Below are 18,353 nucleotides of genomic sequence, written 5' to 3'. Positions count from 1 at the left end.
AGCATATCTGTTCTTTTGCTAAATACTGTAAGAGTTTTGTGATGATCTACATTCCTGTACATCAGCACTCTTCCTCTTCCTGTTCCCTCCCAGGTAGGAAGCAGAATGCCTTTCACTTGGCAGCCTCCCCTCTGTGAGCGGCTATGGCACACAGCCTGTGTCCTTACCCTTGAAACAGGAAGAGGTTGACGTAATTGTAGCTCTTTGTGAGGAAGTTTCCGAGCACTCGTGTTGGGTAGCCACAGCGGATTTGGTAGGCAGACAACCCGAAGTACACACACTTCACAAAGTACCAAAGCTGAGCGACCAGGTTCTGGCTGAACTTCCTAAAACAGAACATTCAGGAAAGTGAGGGAATGGAATCCTCTTCTGGTAAAAGGAGACCAGTTTAGGATTTTTAAAAAGCCCCATTGCCCCTCTAGCATTTAAGTCAATTCAGTCAATTTTAAGATATTCACTATGTATAGTTGATCAGTTCAAAGGCAAAAGGTAGAGTAATAAAAAAATGCTATGAATGGTGCCTCTAAGGCAGGGGTGGGCAAACTTTTTGACTCGAGGGCCACAATGGGTTCTTAAACTGGACCGGAGGGCCGGAACAAAAGCATGGATGGAGTGTTTGTGTGAACTAATATAAATTCAAAGTAAACATCATTACATAAAAGGGTACGGTCTTTTGCCCACGGCTGCCCTAAGGTACGAGTGCATTAGTCAGTTTTTTAAGCCATAAATAAAATAAATTGCTGTTAAGTAAATTTACTATTAACATTTTCTCACAAAGTGGATGCTGCAGCTACTCTGTCCAAAATTAAAGCTCAAAAAGAAAAAAAAGAAAAATGCACAACCGTAATGTTGTAAAGTTCAATCCATTTTCATTACTTTTCATTCACACTTCCAATAAGCCAGGCTTATTGACATGTTATTCTTAAGGCTTATGAATGACGGTGGAAGAGAAGAGAAGGAAGGGCTTTGAGATTTGGGAGGACGTGGTGTCCTAGGAGAACTGAAGGTTAACACAGAAGATGCTTAGGGTTCAAGGTGATAGAAGGAAAGTGGTATTAGCAGCCTCCAGGATCTTACCAGGCCTTTCCCTATCAAACTTCGAGCTACTCTCTGTAAATCTCCCATGTCCAACCCATCTTACCCAGCAGCAACAGTCTTCAAAGAGCTTACCTCTCAGTCACTACAGGCAAGATGAAGAACATCCAGAAGTGAATTCCAAACACAAGAATGACCTGAAAAATGACCTTTCCCAATACAGTCTTTCTGAGGTACAGTGCTCGGTCCACCACCATGGTTCCAAACTGAATGAGGACCATCACCAGAAACGGCCCGGGCACCTGGTCCTCGGACAGAGAAGAGGTGATGTCTGCAGCTGCTGAGTGTTTCTGGGAAAGAGACAACAGGTTCAGGCCTGAGTGGCATTTCACAGGACAGCATGACCATTAGTCAGTGGCTGCATGGTGGTCTTTACCTACCCCGAAGGCCCAAAAGCCAAAGACGATGATGATGAAGTCAACAGTGTCAGCCAGGAACATAAGCACATATACGTCGGTCACGGCGCTGTAGTCCGGGTGGATGAGGTTGTAGAAGAACTGTCTGATGGGCACATATATTTGCAGAGTCCTGCAAAACAGACACCCCCACCCCCTTGCTTCAGGAGAGGCACAAGTGGAGAAATGACCAGATTCTACAGTCATTCTAGTCCTCTTTCCAAACGGGTTAGACCTCCCGCTCTCAGCCTCAGGACAGTCCTGCTGGGGGTGGCTCCTGCTCGAACAGAGTGCATACAAGTTCACTGGCAAGGTGGGACCACGGACCTTTTTTCTTGTGCTGCAGTGATATAAAGCCCTGAAATTTAGGTGGTTTGTCACCTGATTCATTTACTCTGCACCTGTGAGACCTTGAGCATGCTACTTAACTCTCCTAGTTTTCAGTTCCTCTTTTGTAAAATGAAGGTAGCAATAAGACCTGAGGCATAGGGCTTGGCTGAGAAATACATGGGAATACACCAGGGTGCTTAGACCTGAAGGGCTGACCAGGCGCCAGGTCATCGTTAGGCAGCCCTGCCCTTCCCCCAGGTGGGTCCTGGGCCTCTCTTCTCGTGGTTCCCAGGGAGTACCCTGGGCTTTTGGGTTCACCTTGCTCTGTCCTTTGTTACCATGTCCTCCTGGCTCTGGCTTGTCTGTCCAGCCTCTGCCTCATCTTTACTGTGCTCTGGGTTTTACCTTTAGTTCAAGGCCATGTTCAGGTGTGGATGGCCCTCCTGGCCTCAGAGCCCGTATTCAGGACCAGCCCTGCTGCACGTCCTCTATGTTGCTCCCTCATCTGCTGTTTGTCTGCAGCCCTGACACTTGGGAGGAACCTGTGCATTTTGTTGGAGACCGGGTATATGACAACGACAAACCATCTCCCCACCACGTGCCTCAGTCTCTCCTCTCTAGGATGAGAGTGTATGTCTGAGGCCCTTCCGGCTTTGACAGGAAATTGCTCCCTATCCAGTAGTCTTTTCCATGATAATGCCTGGAATTACCTACTGTGAGCTTCTGAGATTATTTATTTATCCTGTTCAAATAGAACATGTGTGTTTCTAAGTGCAACAAATGTAAAAATGAATCACACCTATTGAAAAGTGATTCATTATTTTTAATAATGGGTCATTTTTTTTCTGCCTCAAGAGGATATTTGTGATAGGAGAAGCCGCTTCTCTGTTCTTCACCTTTGGTATATATGAAATGATTGTTATCAATTATTTCCCAAAGTCCCCCAGCTCTACAATAACACCCACAACCCAAGTGTTTGCATGCACTCACTTCTTTATGGTAAGTGCTTTTGCTCTGATTAAATGTTCTTGAAGCTTTTCCAGGTAAAGTTCCCTTTTGCTTCTTTGCTTGATGCTCAAAACACTGCTTCCCTTTTGACTGCTGTTTCGGGTGCTTGTGCTGCCTAGGAATAGAAAGAAGCCAAGATGCACTGTGAGGCACGGACTAATTGACAAAGGTATCACGGGAGGCCCTGGGACCCCCATGGCAAAGGGATGGCTTGAAACGGACTCAGAGGGAAGAACGAACACACATGCCTGTCAGAGCAGTGACTGAACATTTGGAATCTGCTGTCTCAAGTCTGCTTCGGTGGTAAAACGCATCTGTGGGTTTGTTCACCCAATGCTGAGTCATCCCTGGATTGTTATGTGATCTTTGTCCCAGAAGAAACACATGGGAAGAGCAGCTTTTTTAGTACTACCTGGGGCCTAGGTCGTAGGTTTTTCAGGTTGGGTCCATGGCCCATCCCTTTTCTCATGTCCTCATTTCTCTAATTGTAAAATGAATATGAGGACCTTCCAGCATCTGCCTGAAGATGAATATAGTCATGCACCAATTAATGATACATACTTTGGGTATAGAAATGTGTCATTAGGCAATTTTGTGGTTGTGTGAACAACACAGAGTGTACACAAAACTAGATGGTACAGCCTACTACCCTCCTAGGCTATATGGTAGACCACCATCATATATGTGGTCCATTATTGATCAAAAAGTCATACAATGCATGACTGTACACAAGTATTTGGTAAGTTTCATACAGGAAGAGTACAAATACAAATACCCAGTTACTCCTAGAGTGGCAACGGTAAGGCATATCTACTTTCTGATTGCACTCACTGCTTAAGAAATTAATAACTAGCCCTGACTGGTTTGGCTCAGTGGATAGAGTGTCGGACTGTGGACTGAGAGGTCCCGGGTTCGATTCCAGTCAAGGGTATGTACCTTGGTTGCGGGCACATCCCCAAGAGGAAGTGTGCAGGAGGCAGCTGATCGATGTTTCTCTCTTATCAATGTTTCTAATTCTCTATCTCTCTCCCTTCCCCTCTGTAAAAAAATCAATAAAATATATTTAAAAAAAGCAGTTAATAACTATATGAGCAAATTATTAGATAGTATAGCTGAAAGTTCCCATCAATGAAATATAAATATATTTTTGAAAAAAAAAAGTGATTTACAGCACTCTGGGCACCCAGCAGAATCTGTGGATCTGACTTTAAAACTGTTGTATGCCCACTTATTAGGTCCTAGCACTATGCTGGCCACTTTTCATGATTATCTGGAGTCCTTATCTGGAGTCCTTGTCCCAGAAGGAATTCGACATTTAGAGCAATGCAATGATGTGACTGCCCCAGGTCACACACACAGCTGAGTCAGCACTTGAACTCGGGGTCTGTCTGATTTCAAAGCACTTTCAATTCACATCACAATACCTGTCTGCTTGGTAGCACCCAGCAAACTCCCTGCCCCAGACACACTGGCACCAGTAAAAGGAGAGCCTCAGGGGGTATTTCCAGCCCAGGGATACCTCTTTGAGACCTATTTGAAGAAAAGCTGGATCTGGGGGACATCTGGGAGCTGCTGTTGGAACGTTTCCTGCGGACAGCCGTCAGCTGCTCAGGGAAGGACACGTGCACTGACTCCGTGGACGCAGCCAGGTTGATGGATTTCAGAGAATCAGAGGAGTCCCTTCTGCCGTGACTGAGGGACAGCTCATCATCTGACTCTTCCTTGTCGGTCCCACTGCCGGTAATGTCATCTTCATCCCATAGGCCGTGGCACTGAGAAAGCATGGGAAGGGACAATTCAGATTGCTGTTTCAGGTGAGGGAGCTGGCGTTCTGCCCTATAATATCTCATCAAACAAACTCTCCCCAAGATTAGAAAACCAAAGGCAAAATAGAGTGACTATCTTTAGCAACACTGTGCTATTATCTGTTGTTATGTAACTGAAATTTGCAAAGAGAATGGAACTTAAACATTCTCATTAAAAAAAAGAATACATATGTGAGGTGATGAATGTGTTAATTACCTAGATGGGTGAATCCTTTCACAATGTATGCATTTATCTAATCACCACATGTCCAGTTTAAATATTTTATAATTTTGTCGATTATACCTCAGTAAAGCAGTAATTAAAAAAGATGAGAAAACCAAGGCAGGGAGAGATTCTAAGAAAGCTTATTATCTATAATTTTATGATGGTCCCAGTAGAGTGGATATGGGTGGGTAAGATGATAAAAGTTTGGCTAATTAAGTGAGATGGAGACAGGTGATGTTTGGCAGGTAGAAAAAAGGCAAAATTACAATCTCTTGACTTGTTCCGTGAGCAGAAGTGCTTTTCAGAACACACCTCTCTATGCTTACGACTAGCACTCCAAGGATCAACTTGAAGTATAAGTGGGTGAATTTAGCCCCATTGCCCCATGTTTACTAAATATCTGCACCTGAATAATAATAATGCTGTCCCTACCCAAGCTGCGTAACACATGATGTGAATCCTTGATTCATCCATGGCTGCCTCAGAAACAGAGCTGCAAATACTTAACTCAAAGAATGCTGGCCCGCATGTGAAACAGATTATGATGCATTCTGCAGAGCCTGGGTTTTGCTTCAGGGAAATGGGATGAAAGGGCTGGTAAAGAGGGGAGAAATGACAGTGGAAAAGGAGGAGAGAAAGCAGAGGCCTTCCTGGAGTATGATGCTACCTGGACCGCAAGTCACCCTGACATGCTAAATTGAACTTGCTGCTGTTGGACAAAACGCCCCAATGAACTCACAGCCTCCTGGGCACCCAGACAGCCAGACTCTGCATTTGTTCCCCAAGGCCTTGACCAGTCCTCCCTCTGACACATACTTTGGGGAATAAGAGCTCCAGGCCAATTTGCTAAAAATTAATTGGTCAAAAACCAACTCAGAGAATAATTAGTTCATCAAAAGACAAAGTCGCCTAATTTACAAATGACTCTTAAGTATTTATTTATAGATATACTATTTTTAACCATATCAAATGAATGTATTCTTACAAACAAACATTTTAGGTGTTCATAGTGGGATTTTTCAGTTTATACTAATTTCTTTCAAATCATTTTAAAAATTGTTTTGTCTTTTGCCAACATTTTAACATATTTAGATTCTTTCTCTACTTTTTAGTAGTACATTTAAGTTTGTTAATTCTTCTAATTATTTATAAAATTGCAGCAGTTAATACTAAATAGGATAGTTTTAACCACTTTTGGAATTCCTACATAGTCTTCATTGTTTGGTTTCCATAGCAGCATTCTATAAGAGGGGTGTTTTTTTTTCATGAAAAGATTTATCATTCCCAAAAGTATTTTTTCATATCATTATCCAAAATTTTAGCATAATACTAGTACCTCAAATCTCATATACATTCACTATGTACAGTAAATGAAATTTTCAAAGAAGAAATTAAAGTATATAATATAAAATATCAAAATTTTGTTTATTGTACACTTTAAATATAAAATTGTAGCTGTTAAACCATTTGATTATTGATGAAAAGTAGTAAAAATGCCTAAAGGTTTATAAAAAATTTTAAATGACATGCAAAAGGATACAAAAGTTTTAAGATAATTGTAAAGTGGCCAAAATTATACCATTATGTTTTAAATGCTGAAATTTTAACTAGTTTCTGGAACTAAAAAGATATAAAGTTAATATATTAATATACTCATAACAAGAATTAGTAAAGTGGATTAATTCAGAAAATCAGAATATTCATCAGAAAAACTGGTGCTTTTGGGCAAGTTCAATTTGGCTAACTGATTTCCTTGAGTAACATATCTTTGAAAACCTGCCACAACCCAATAACATAGGTAAGGTGACTGCAAAATGAAAGGTTAAGGACTTGGGCACTTTGCAAGGTGACAGAAGAGAGAAAAAAGATCTTGACCAAATCTATACACAGATGAACCCAATTTGAAATAGCCCACTAAGTATGACAGAAGTTGAACATAGTGTTACATATGTATGGGTATATATGTATGGTGCTTTTGGGCAAGTTCAAACACACACACATACACATACACATACACACATACACACACACACACACACACACACTAGAGACCCGATGCACGAAATTCGTGCAAGGGGCTTGGCCCCCCAGCGCCACAGCAGCTGCCTCTACCTCTGCCCTCGCAGCTCCCGCTTCATCCGAAAGGACAAATAAATGCTTTTATTATATTATGCTTCTATTATATAGGATGTGTGTGTGTATGTATTAACTTAGGTCAAGCCTGTTCTAAACAGGAACTAATAAAGATACTACTTGATAAAATAAATGTAAATATTTTATAAAAGGAGACATGGGTAAGAGAAGAAAAGTAAGGTTGTGAGAATAGGTATATCATCACATAAAGTGTATGCTATGCAATACTTTCTAATTGTTATCATGTACAAGCTTAGCTTGCAGTTCATAGTCTACAAGAAGAAGAAGAAGCCGACATAGTTGCTTAGTAAGTCACAGGAGGATGACAAGAGTCACTGACCCTGAGACAGGTCACCCTGCAGGCAGGTCTTCCCAGGGCAGTGTGATAAGCAGCTTTCTCACAATGAGCTTCCAAGAAGCAAAGCACAGACTGGTGTCACCAGACCATTGAATGTATAAAAGCTAGCGGCTTCATGACAAAAAACTACCCAATAAAAGCAATGCTACAGGTGGTAGGCAGAGGTTGGGATGGAGATGAAAAGCAATATGATCCACTCCAAATTGTAGCTCTCTGAAGTTCTGGCTTAAAGTAGGAGTAGAATTTAGCATATCAGGCATTAAGCTATTGTACAGAATGTATGCAATTCCCACATGTGTGAATTAATTATTGCATGTTCAACCCAGGGTGGAAATATGGGGAAATTTGCTCCCAGATTTATTACAAGTTACATTACTGAGCACAGAGTATTGGAGAAAATGTCCACTAAATGAATATAACTGTTTGTGTGTGTGTGTTTTAAAGCATACAGTAGACACCATCACTGACCCTTCAGCACTGTCACCAATCCTAATGTTCACCATCTCTAGGAATATTACAGCGACAATTATCAACACGTGCTGGTTAACTGTTAAAACTGTACCTTCAAAATTGATCGATGGAAGAAAAGAGTCAGGAGCTGAATGAGATCATAAAGAACATAACCATCTTTCTTTTCCACACCTATAATATTAGTTGGGTATAAAGGTTTGTCCTTGTTCAATTCCACCAGCTGATTCCAGGGAAAGAACCCAAATTGGAAGAAATACTTGATCACAATTGTCACCTACACATGGATGATAGAAATAAAAAAATCCTTATAAGAATAAGAATAGTTATATAGGAGAAACAGCAATATAAAACAAGCAAGAAAAGTCCATTTCACAGTTTTGATGGTAGAAATGCCACAATTATGTAGAATGATTACATCATCATTCTCACAGACCACTGACTTCAGAACAGGAGCTAAACCTCACCCTCGCGAGTGCCTTTCATCGTAGATATATCAGGGCCAGCCAGGTCACTCATGGCACTGCTTAAATAATTCCCCCTATTTTTTGAGAATTAGGCTAATTTATATTGATTTATTTGATACATATATAATTATCAGCTATTAAAGTGTGGTATTAGGACACAAGAGCAGAATAATGTTTATGTCTTTATATTTTATGTATCGCTTTAATTTGCAATCTTTATGAACAATATTACACAGGTTTGATGTACACAATTTTCACTTTACTCCAATCTCTTTCTTCTCCCTACTGTATTGCTCACTGGAATTTCTTCTCAAGAAGATATAAAAGTGAATGAAACAAACTGGCCATTTGTGCTGTTATAAGTGTATAAATGTTGTAGAAAAGTGGCATGTTGAGAGAGAAGGACAAATGAGAAAATTGATGGGTTTCATTTAAGCATTCCTCTAATGTCTATATCATCAGGAATTCATTGCAATATATACAATTCATTAATAAAAATACTTTAAAAAGTCCTCTCTGGACCTAGAGTCTTCCTTTAGCTCTTCTCTCTCTCCTGTCTTCTTAGTCAAGCTTCTGCAAAGAACAGTCCTGTGTTTCTTATCTTAGTGAACATCCCCCCATACCAAATTCCAAAGCAGAAACCCGGAGGTCATTCTTGCCTCTCCCCTTCTCCTTCACACCGCAAAAAGCTTTTGTCAATTACCAAAACCACATTTACCCACTCATCTTCAACCTCATTGTCACTGCATTCAAACCCTATTACTTCTCACCCACAATTAAAATAGTTTCCTAGCTGGTCTCAATGTGTCCACTTTCATTCTGTATAAAAACGTGCAAAAACACAAATCTGATAGAGTCCATGCCCCTGTTTATTTTTTGTTTATTTTTTAAAAATCTTTATTGTTGAAAGTATTACTTACGTCTGCTTTTATCCCCCCCCCCTATTAACCCCTTCTAGCCCCATTAACCCCACACTCCATCCCAGGCCTTTACCACCCAACTGTCTATGTCCATGACTTATGCATGTATGTATACATGTTCTTTGGTTGATCTCTTTCCTCTTACCCACTCACCTACTCCTTCCTTCTGAGATTTGACAGTTTGTTCCATGCTTCTGGATCTATTTTGTCCATCAGTTTATTTTGTTCATTAGATTCCACATACTTGTCTTTCTCTGACTGGCTTATTTCACTTATCATAATACTCTCCTTGTCCGTCCATGATGTCTCAAAGGGTAAGAGATCCCCCCTTTTCACTGCTGCATAGTATTCCATGGTGTAAATATACCACAGCTTTTTTATCCACTCATCTACTGATGGGCCCTTGTTATTCCCATTTAAAGCCTACGTTTAAAAATGGGATATGTTCTTGCTGCACTAACTATATTAAAGGGCTTACTGTGTTATTTAATTCAGCATCCATTCACGGAACATTCCCAGGCTCAGGCACTACGCTTGGGTCTGCACAGCACTGTGGTTCTCTCCGTGGTTAATATCACAGGACAGACAACCAGGCTTCAGGAGTCTGCCCCACCACTCACTAGCTGGGTAACTTTGGGCCAATGATTTAACCTTATTAAAGTTGGTCCCTTACTATTAAATAGGAATGATATTAGCACCTATCTTGTGTGAGGCGTGAAATGTAAAAAGATATATACAATTGCCAGCACTAGGTAACTGTCAGGCATATTCATTTACCTGCCTAAGAACAGACATCTACTGATAGTTCTGTGTGCAACTGCCCGGGAGTCGGGGCAGGCCCACCTAGCGCCGATGCCCCACGCAGCTTGCCGGAGGTTGTGCTCAAGGCCTACCTCTGTGTAGACAATGGCCATCATCCAGAACCGTCTGCTGGGCCTCGGGACAGACAGCATGGCCCAGAGGAAGATCAGAATGGGGAGCACGAGAGTGATTACGGAGGCAGAGACCATGTGGTTCAGGATGATCACGAAGTAGCACACCATTTCCGAGCGGGCCACCAGCGTGTTGTACATGGCGTAGAACAGCAGCAAGAACCGCGGCTGGTCCACGTAGAACTTCTCCGACTCTTCCAGCTCATCATCGTGGAACATCCTGTGAGCATAAGCATGACAATACTTTTGTGTTCATTTCTCCAAATTACGGATTGCCAAGTTCAAGGTCCTTCCTGTCCTTCCCCCTCCCCCTGCCCCCAGATTTCCTGTGGAACCCCTCCCCCCCAATATTATCTCACAGAAGACACCCGAGCAGTGTCTACTGCCAGCTCTTGCTCGTTCCGCCCTTAGTGACAGACGTGCTGCAGTCTGGGTTGTATCTGCAGCCTGAGGAGGATGAGAACTGTGTCTGTTCGCTGTAAACACGCAGGTGGGCGCTTTTACATCGAGTTTCCTCCAGGTGCAACCCCAGCGCATGGCTCCCAGACGCCTCCCGCTCCCACGGGCTCTTACTTGTTCAGCAGCAGCTCGCTGGCCGTCAGCTCGTGCGTCAGGGGCGGTAAGATGCTGGACCCCAGCCGGTCCAAGGAGCGGCTGTCGTCGGGGCTGACGGCCATGCGGCTCGGCCCCGCGGAGTCGTCCTGCGAGCCGAAGGACAGGCGCTCGAAGCTGACCGCCTTGCTGTAGGACGGCGGGACCTCCATGTCTCCGTCCTCGGCGAAGGACTGCGGCAACTCCGTGTCCGGGGTGAGGCCGGCCTCCTCGGACTCCTCGGAGTCCTGGGCCTCCTCTGCCTCTTCCTCCGCCTCCTCCTCCGCATCCTCGTCCGCCTCCTCCTCGGACCCCTCAAGCCCATCTGGCCCCATGTCCACCTCGGACTCACTGCCCTCCTCATCGTCGCTGTCCTGGGCCCCCATGTCCTCGTCCTCCTGGGCCTCCACATCCTGGCTGGCCTCCACTTCGTCCTGCTCGGCCTCCACCTCCTCGATGGTTTCGGTGGTCCCCTGGCGCGAGTACAGCATGGTGCACTGCGTGGGCTCGCTGTCGGGAGAGAGGGACGGGCACAGACCCGGGGCTTAGCACCCAGCTCCTCTGCCTCCTCTCAAGCTCTCCAGATACCTCCTTAGTGCTCCCAGAGAAGACAGGGGAGAAGTCAAAGGCCACAATCCCTTCCCTGCATCCCATCTGCTTTGTTCCTTCAGGATAGTCACACCTGGTCTACAGATGCCAACAGCACCTTCTTCAATGCAAGAGCTGGCAGGGCACACACCCATTGAAAACCAGAGCAAGTCACATGGCTTACACGCTGCTAAACCCACCTGTGCATGGAGGCTTTAAAAGTGATCTCAAGATTCACAGCCATGGGTTCCAGTGTTTACCTCCCAATGGAGACACAGCAGAGCATACCTACCCCTCTATACCCTTTAAAGCAGGCTGCCCGGAAGTGAGAAGCCCTGCCGGTGTGGGTCTGTTGGTGCTGACCAACATAAACTCTACTCTCAGTCCCTGCCGTGGGCCCACCCAGATCCAGAAGAGGACGACAGGAATAATAAAATATTGGCTAAGCAATGGCATGCTTTATTTTAAAAGATGGCCCACTTCTTTTATAATTGTTCTTTCTGTTTTCTCACCCTTTGCCTTTTTCTTATTGGTGCTCATTACATTGACTGAATTTTCACCATTTCCAGCTCCCAAACACCTCCTGATAACCTCTTTGTCTACACATGGAAACACCCTCCATGTTCTCACCAGCGTGATCTCTCCTGGGGGCTGCCTGCTCCACCCTCAAGGGGCAGTCCTGCTCTCTCTCCTCCCAACTATTTCCACTGATTTTCTTCTGCCAGCGCCCCTCCTAGTGTTCACTTCCTATCAGCTCGCCACCCTTAACTCACTCTCTCTTTCTGGCCTGCTGTTCTTTTCTCTCGCACCCTCCTCTCCTCCTTTTTGTGTTCTATCTTCTAACTTTCCCTGGCAGGCCCATGCAGAAAAAGTTGGGAATGAAAATAGAGCTGGCCCACCAGTGAAATTCATGGCATGCGTTTTAATATTATTTACCTCAGACACATCCGTGGAATCTGTGGATATAAAACTATAACTTGTTAGATTCTGAAACATGCACTATTATCTCTCTGAATGGCGTATGTGGGCAACTAGGGTCCATAAACACTGAGATTCTCAAATGCATAGACTATATCCATTTTTCTTGTCATCGACACCAGTGTAGACATGTTAATGAGTAAGTGAATGAATGGATGAAACTTGGCTGAGTCCTGAGGCTGAAGAATCAGATTTGCATGAGTTCTTGGGACCTTCTCAGGTGTTTAGTATTCCCAGGGCTTTGACCCTCAGCATGCATGCACATCACGTAGAAGGCTCTTGGAATGTCATGCCAAACTGGAGTTTTGCTAAGACTTACCTCAATTAGCCTCCTAGGAAGGCCATGAAGTTGACGGATCACCCCAGGGAATTTTTAAACCACTGGAGCCAGCTTCAACCCATTCTAACTTCCAGTCACACTATACCCAATGACAGGAATGCTCTCTATGGTTTTTGATTTGGTCTGTCCCCAAAGGGATTTAACAGATCCTGGTACCTTCAGAAAGCAGCACAGTGGAACAGCACAGCCTGTGTCTGCCAGAGGACACCTCATGGCAAAGCATTCCACCATTGCCAGGCCTGGCAGACTGCAGCACTGTGTTAGGGCACATAGCTGCCGGCAAAAAGGGGTTAACGGCCCTCCGATTTGCCAAAATTGAAATTCGTTTTGGTTTGCGTTATTTTGATGTCAGGATAAGCACAACATAGCTGATGCTCCCGTGTCCTTCTGACCATTCGAAGGCAACTCAAAAAAGAGTTTTTGGATTTCATTTCATTTCTAATAGATTATTATTTTACGATAGGATTTAATGAGGAAACTTAAGCCCAAAGTCATCTTTTCTAAACAAAACAAGTCAGTCTACAAATGTGATCCAGTCTATCTATTGCAGCATACTATTCTTTTTAAAAAATCAATGGTAAAATCTGTTCTGACTTTTATGTCAGTTATGCATATAAAATGTGGGCAGATTTATTCTGTATTAAAAAGACCACTATGTGACGAATTTTCGTAATTTTTCCTACCGCATGTATCTTTTGATGAAATCACGAGAAACATCTCATCTCCCCCTGTGAGGTCTGCCTACATGAGCTCTCAATCAAGGGGGAAACATGCTTATTTCTTCGAAAGTGAAAAGTGTACCATACTTACAAAGTGGAGGGCCATGTTTATAATAAGGGTTTTTAAGAAACTCCTAACAGACAAAAACTAAAGAGCAGTTAGTTTACTAGAATGCTGTCCTGGGAATAACCAGGTATGTCCCAGGAAGGTGGTGGTTATGCTTTGGTTATTCATGCAAATTCTTAAAAGAAAAAGAAAACATATACCACACAAACTTCTAGTTGCCATGAGACGGGGGCGGAGATATAAAATCAGAACAAAGCATGCACAAGTTAAGCACCTTGATGCTAAACTGCCACTGTCAGCGGATGAGGAGGACATATCCAAACTGAGCATTTTACGGAGCCCAGGTCGAGCACGCTCACTTGTTTTAGGAACAGTTTCTGGTCCATCTAAATCATCAAGGGTAGACTGCCTTGAGAACAGCATGGTTGCTTCAGTGTAGCAGCTAGCAGCGCAAACAGTTACAGAGACACAGTGTTAAAACCCCAGTGGAACATCAGTGTACACATGGATCAATTGACCCACACACTGCCATGCAGCAGACCACACACAACACCAACACCACGGCAACGGCGACCACCACAGCGGGGCTCAAGGGCAGGGAAGGACCTGTTTGGCAGGACAATAAAACACAATACTGGGTTTAACAAAATATATTGGCTAGTGGCAAACTACGAAATGTCACTCTCTGGCTGGGACACGGAAACAGACTAATCATAAGTCCCGACACTCCTCTCACAGAGAAATCATATCATTATAACTTTGCAACTGAGGTTTTTGTTTTGTTTTGTTTTTTAATTGAGACATATGCTTTATTTGGAGCTCCTTGAGTTCCTTGAGAGCCTTTTGTAACCAAATTGCTTAGGCAGAAATATCTGCTCACGTAAAATTTACATAAAAGATTTCAATTTTTTAAAAACACAGTCTCCACGTGAGAGAGGGAAGCTCAGGGACAGTGCAACAGGCTGAATATTCCACCCCATTTTCTGAGTGATATTCAGTGAAGCCAAACTAGATACCTTGCATGTAGAAGAGATGCTGGTTTGATATGCAACTGGATATAAACCAACATTTTTTTAAAAAGAAATAAAATGGTACAAAGAAAACAACAGAGGAAGTCTGGCAACGGCAGGGTCATTTTGTCTGTTAACTTTTCATTTTGCCTAATGAATGTTTTCTTCAGGATCATGTTTTAGGTCTTGATGGATATCATTAAGGTGAGAACCCATTGGCTAAAATCCTCAGCTCCTGTTCCCCAGTGAAGCAAAAACTGGTGGTGGGGGAGGGAATGAAGGCAGATTCAGGACTGAGATGCGACTGAAGAAGTAAATAGAGTTATGACATAGACATGATTTCCGTTCAGACATATAGCTTAACCCCAAAGAGGCTATGGGGGTGTTGCTGGGATATGGGTCTTCCAATTTGAATGCTAAGGACTTGGCTGAACCAGGAGGGCAGGCCTTTGTGGTACAGAATGCTGACTTTCCAGCTGACACTGTAAAGCTGAATGTATGTCTATATGTATCAGGTGACTGCATTAGGAGGCCTACTCTATGCCCAACCTGCACAGCCGATGCCCTCAGACAGTGGTTGTGAGGCAGAAATGGACACCATTCAGGATGTAACAACCTCTGGGGGCTGGGGAGGAATTTGAATCACTCACTCATGGAACCAGTTAAAGGGCTTTTCAGATTCCAGGTGCTCTAACATAGCCCCGCGAGGGCTCCGTGGGGCATCCTCATCCTGCTACGCATGTGACAACTACATGGCCAAGAGAGGGCCAAGAAGTGAGAGTGTGAGCCTGTAAGCAATCCAATGGTCTCTAATAAGGACCCAGAGACGACTTTTTAAACAAAGGCCACAATTCCTTTAGATGTCACCGTGTCCTGAACAACATGAGGAGCTGACAAGGGAGACTGGAAATATACGGACAAACACAGGGAGGATTGGACTTGAGTCTCCACAAGACATTAACTGGCTGTTCAGTGTTGGATGAGTCAATTCCCCCCTTTGGGGTCCCAATTCCATCATTTTTGAGAAGAGGGACTGGGCTCTTTGCATTTCTGTATTTCACTTCATATTTTTAGAGGTGGAACCCCATGGCCTTTTTGGAGTCTGCAGGCCGAAGGACATGGTGCACCCTCTCCTGCACCACTGCTCGGATTTTCCGCATGGGAACCATGTTCTAACCCCTATTTATCTTGCTAATTCCTGCACTGAGTTCTGTTGTCCCACCAGCCCACCTTCAGACCCCATGCAATCAGGTTATTAGGAGTGTGACTGATTTGTGGGCCAATCCAGGACTGTTTTAAATGTAAAAGGGAAAGGAAGGAGCTTTATAAAAACAGGCCCAGAAAACAAGCCTAAATGGATGGTTGTTGTCACCTTGCAGGGAGGGTCACATAGCAACCTCTTGGTGACATTCCTCAAATAATAATCAGTCCCTTCACATTCAGGAATGAATCTTAGGATGTCACTAATGTTTCTCGCAGGAATTTAAACCAATGTATTTTCTGGGAAGGCAGATGATATGTGAATTTATACAACAACCATCGATAAAATAATTGCTATTTTACATCTGGATTTGATGGAAATCATAACTATTTCAACAGAGTCAAAGGGAATACAAATTCATTTGGTAGGTTCCCACCCCAACCTCCTCTACTGTAAGCCTCAAACTAAGGATGGGTGACAGGGATGCTGGAGCAGAAGCTGTGGCAGGTGGGAGGGCTCCACCCAGGCTGGGGCTTCTGCAAAGGAGCCGGGGCCACACTGAGCATGTGAGTTCCTGCTTAGGGAGGACACTAGACCCTGCCCACGACACAGGTATTGAGAGCAAGCTGCTACACTCAGAATGCCTTCTAGGGGGGATTACTGCCCTCCCAGCAATCCGCATGGCGTACTATAGACTCTAGTATAGACAAATGATTGGAGATTTGAAAGTTTCCTAAAGCAAAGAAACTAGGATTGCAGCTCAGCCATTAATAAGAGGGCAAATAGGTAAATTCCATCTCCTAAGAACAATGGCATCATGGACACAACTGTGTCTCCCCTTCCTTTAGGTGGGGAAAAAAGTAAACATTAATTTTAGAGGTACTGGTTTTTACTAGTACATTTATTGGTTGGTTGGCCATTTTAAAATTTGGGGGATAATTTGATTGTCTTTGTCAAAAAGCAACTCATGGCTTTAAATACCTTCTATCTCAAAATTTTTGATAATGGATATAGTTTTCTATTTGTGATTTTAACAAATATGGGTTAGATTTAAGGGCAGTTATTTGATTTCACTTTGAAATAGTTCTTCTTTTTCTTCTATTTTTATCCCTCCTAAGTTATGATTTGTAATTTTAGATAATTTTGTAATTGAATATATTGTGCAATTAAAAGTTACTAACTTAGAAATTATGTATGCTTATTTTATTGATAATTTATTTTCAGTTCACTTTCTAATATTCTCTTTGCTCTTTTTGATTAGTATGATTCAGAATTTGGTTCTGGAGCAATTATTCTCCAGCCACGTTCATGTATAATATTCAGGAGGCTTCTAAAACCCTTGAAATTTTGTGGGGAAAAATTGTATTTCTGTGCAAAAAAAAATTGTTACAAGAACACACTTAAAAAGGTGGGTACTTCCAGATAGGGCAGTCTTTATGGGCTGCAAAAAGAAATGTAAACCACAATGACTTTTTGTCTCAATGGCGTCTGTCAAAGGAGAATGAAGCATCCTTTCACAAATGCTGGTTGCGGCACGCTTTCCGGAAGACACACAAGGAGGTGCTGTCCGCACTCGCCATGCAAGAAGACTCCTGTTTTCACTTTGTAGCAGATACCACCCATGGTTTCAGAAATTAATTATTGAGAAATGTGTGTATGCGTGGGTAGAAATAGGATGAAAAATTAAGTTTTATTACCACGCACAATGTTATAATAATAATCAATTATTTTATTCTAGCAACTAAAAGCATCCTAAACAGCATCTCAATTAGCAAATAAATGTGTTGACCTTGAAACTCTTAAGAGTTTCTGTCCTAAGTGTTTTTTCTGTTCACAAAAATATATAATGGCTGAAATATATCTATTCCTTTTGGAACTTATAAATAAGCGACGATTATTCCCAAATTAAAGGAAAAATTATATATCTATTATTCCTCAAAGGATTTCAAAAGAATCAATACCTATTTTGGGGGGACTGGAGGGGTTATATCCATGAAGAATTTTTTTGTACCAAAATCAAATTTAAATCAATATATGTATGAGCACTTGTATTTTTTTAAATAAAAATGAGGTTTTAACATGTATACTATTTTTTTTATCCTTATCCAAGGATACATTTTTATTGATTTTAGAGAGAGAAAGAAAGAGCGAGAGAGAGAGAGAGAGAGAACGAGAGGAGCACACACACACACAGAGAAACATTGATCTGAGAGAGAAAGATCTACCGGTTGCCTCCTGGGCGTGTCCTGACCAGGGATCAAATCTGCAACCATTTGGTGTGCCAACCAAGCCTTCTGGCCAGAGCAACATATGTACTATTCTAAAACTGGAGGGTTTCGTTGCTGTTCTCGCTAACATCTTTCCGTACCAATTACTTTGGATCTACAGCAAATAGATGATTAGAATAAAGAATAGGCACACGTGGAGAAGTGAAAATACAGGAATTCAGCATCAGCTCAAAACAGCGTTTCAAAATAGACATTTTTTACTGACTTCTCCCCACTGAGGTTGCCATTTCAACTTCTAGTTACCTATTTCGGGTTTGGTGTGTTGGTATTGACAAAATAGCCTTAGTTCCTTCCCCTCGTTCATCTCGTAACGAATTTAGTATGTGTGAAGGACAAATAGTCCAGTACGGCTTGGTGCCTTGCCCAGCATCTGAAGTATGACTGGGAGAAACCCAGAAGCATCTAAACCAGCTGTGGGAATACACCCCATCTCT

At 42.8% G+C, this 18,353-nt stretch overlaps 1 protein-coding gene across 1 annotated transcript in view; it reads right to left on the bottom strand.

Moving 5' to 3' along the window:
- PIEZO2 (piezo type mechanosensitive ion channel component 2) overlaps nucleotides 1-18,353 on the bottom strand; it is a 336,655-nt gene that overhangs the window by 22,158 nt on the left and 296,144 nt on the right. Inside the window, exons 39-48 of the mRNA XM_015563603.1 lie at nucleotides 13,695-13,862; nucleotides 11,157-11,238; nucleotides 10,711-11,030; nucleotides 10,099-10,357; nucleotides 7,913-8,095; nucleotides 4,348-4,600; nucleotides 2,811-2,943; nucleotides 1,476-1,623; nucleotides 1,171-1,385; nucleotides 168-326 (exon numbers count right to left, since the gene is read on the bottom strand). Of these exons, the coding sequence (XP_015419089.1) occupies nucleotides 168-326; nucleotides 1,171-1,385; nucleotides 1,476-1,623; nucleotides 2,811-2,943; nucleotides 4,348-4,600; nucleotides 7,913-8,095; nucleotides 10,099-10,357; nucleotides 10,711-11,030; nucleotides 11,157-11,238; nucleotides 13,695-13,862 (1,920 nt within the window). The remainder of the gene's footprint in view (nucleotides 1-167; nucleotides 327-1,170; nucleotides 1,386-1,475; nucleotides 1,624-2,810; nucleotides 2,944-4,347; nucleotides 4,601-7,912; nucleotides 8,096-10,098; nucleotides 10,358-10,710; nucleotides 11,031-11,156; nucleotides 11,239-13,694; nucleotides 13,863-18,353) is intronic.

The sequence above is a fragment of the Myotis davidii genome, unplaced genomic scaffold (genome assembly GCF_000327345.1).
Source record: "Myotis davidii unplaced genomic scaffold, ASM32734v1 scaffold78, whole genome shotgun sequence".
Taxonomy (NCBI): domain Eukaryota; kingdom Metazoa; phylum Chordata; class Mammalia; order Chiroptera; family Vespertilionidae; genus Myotis; species Myotis davidii.
This window is presented reverse-complemented; position numbering and strand designations above follow the sequence as displayed.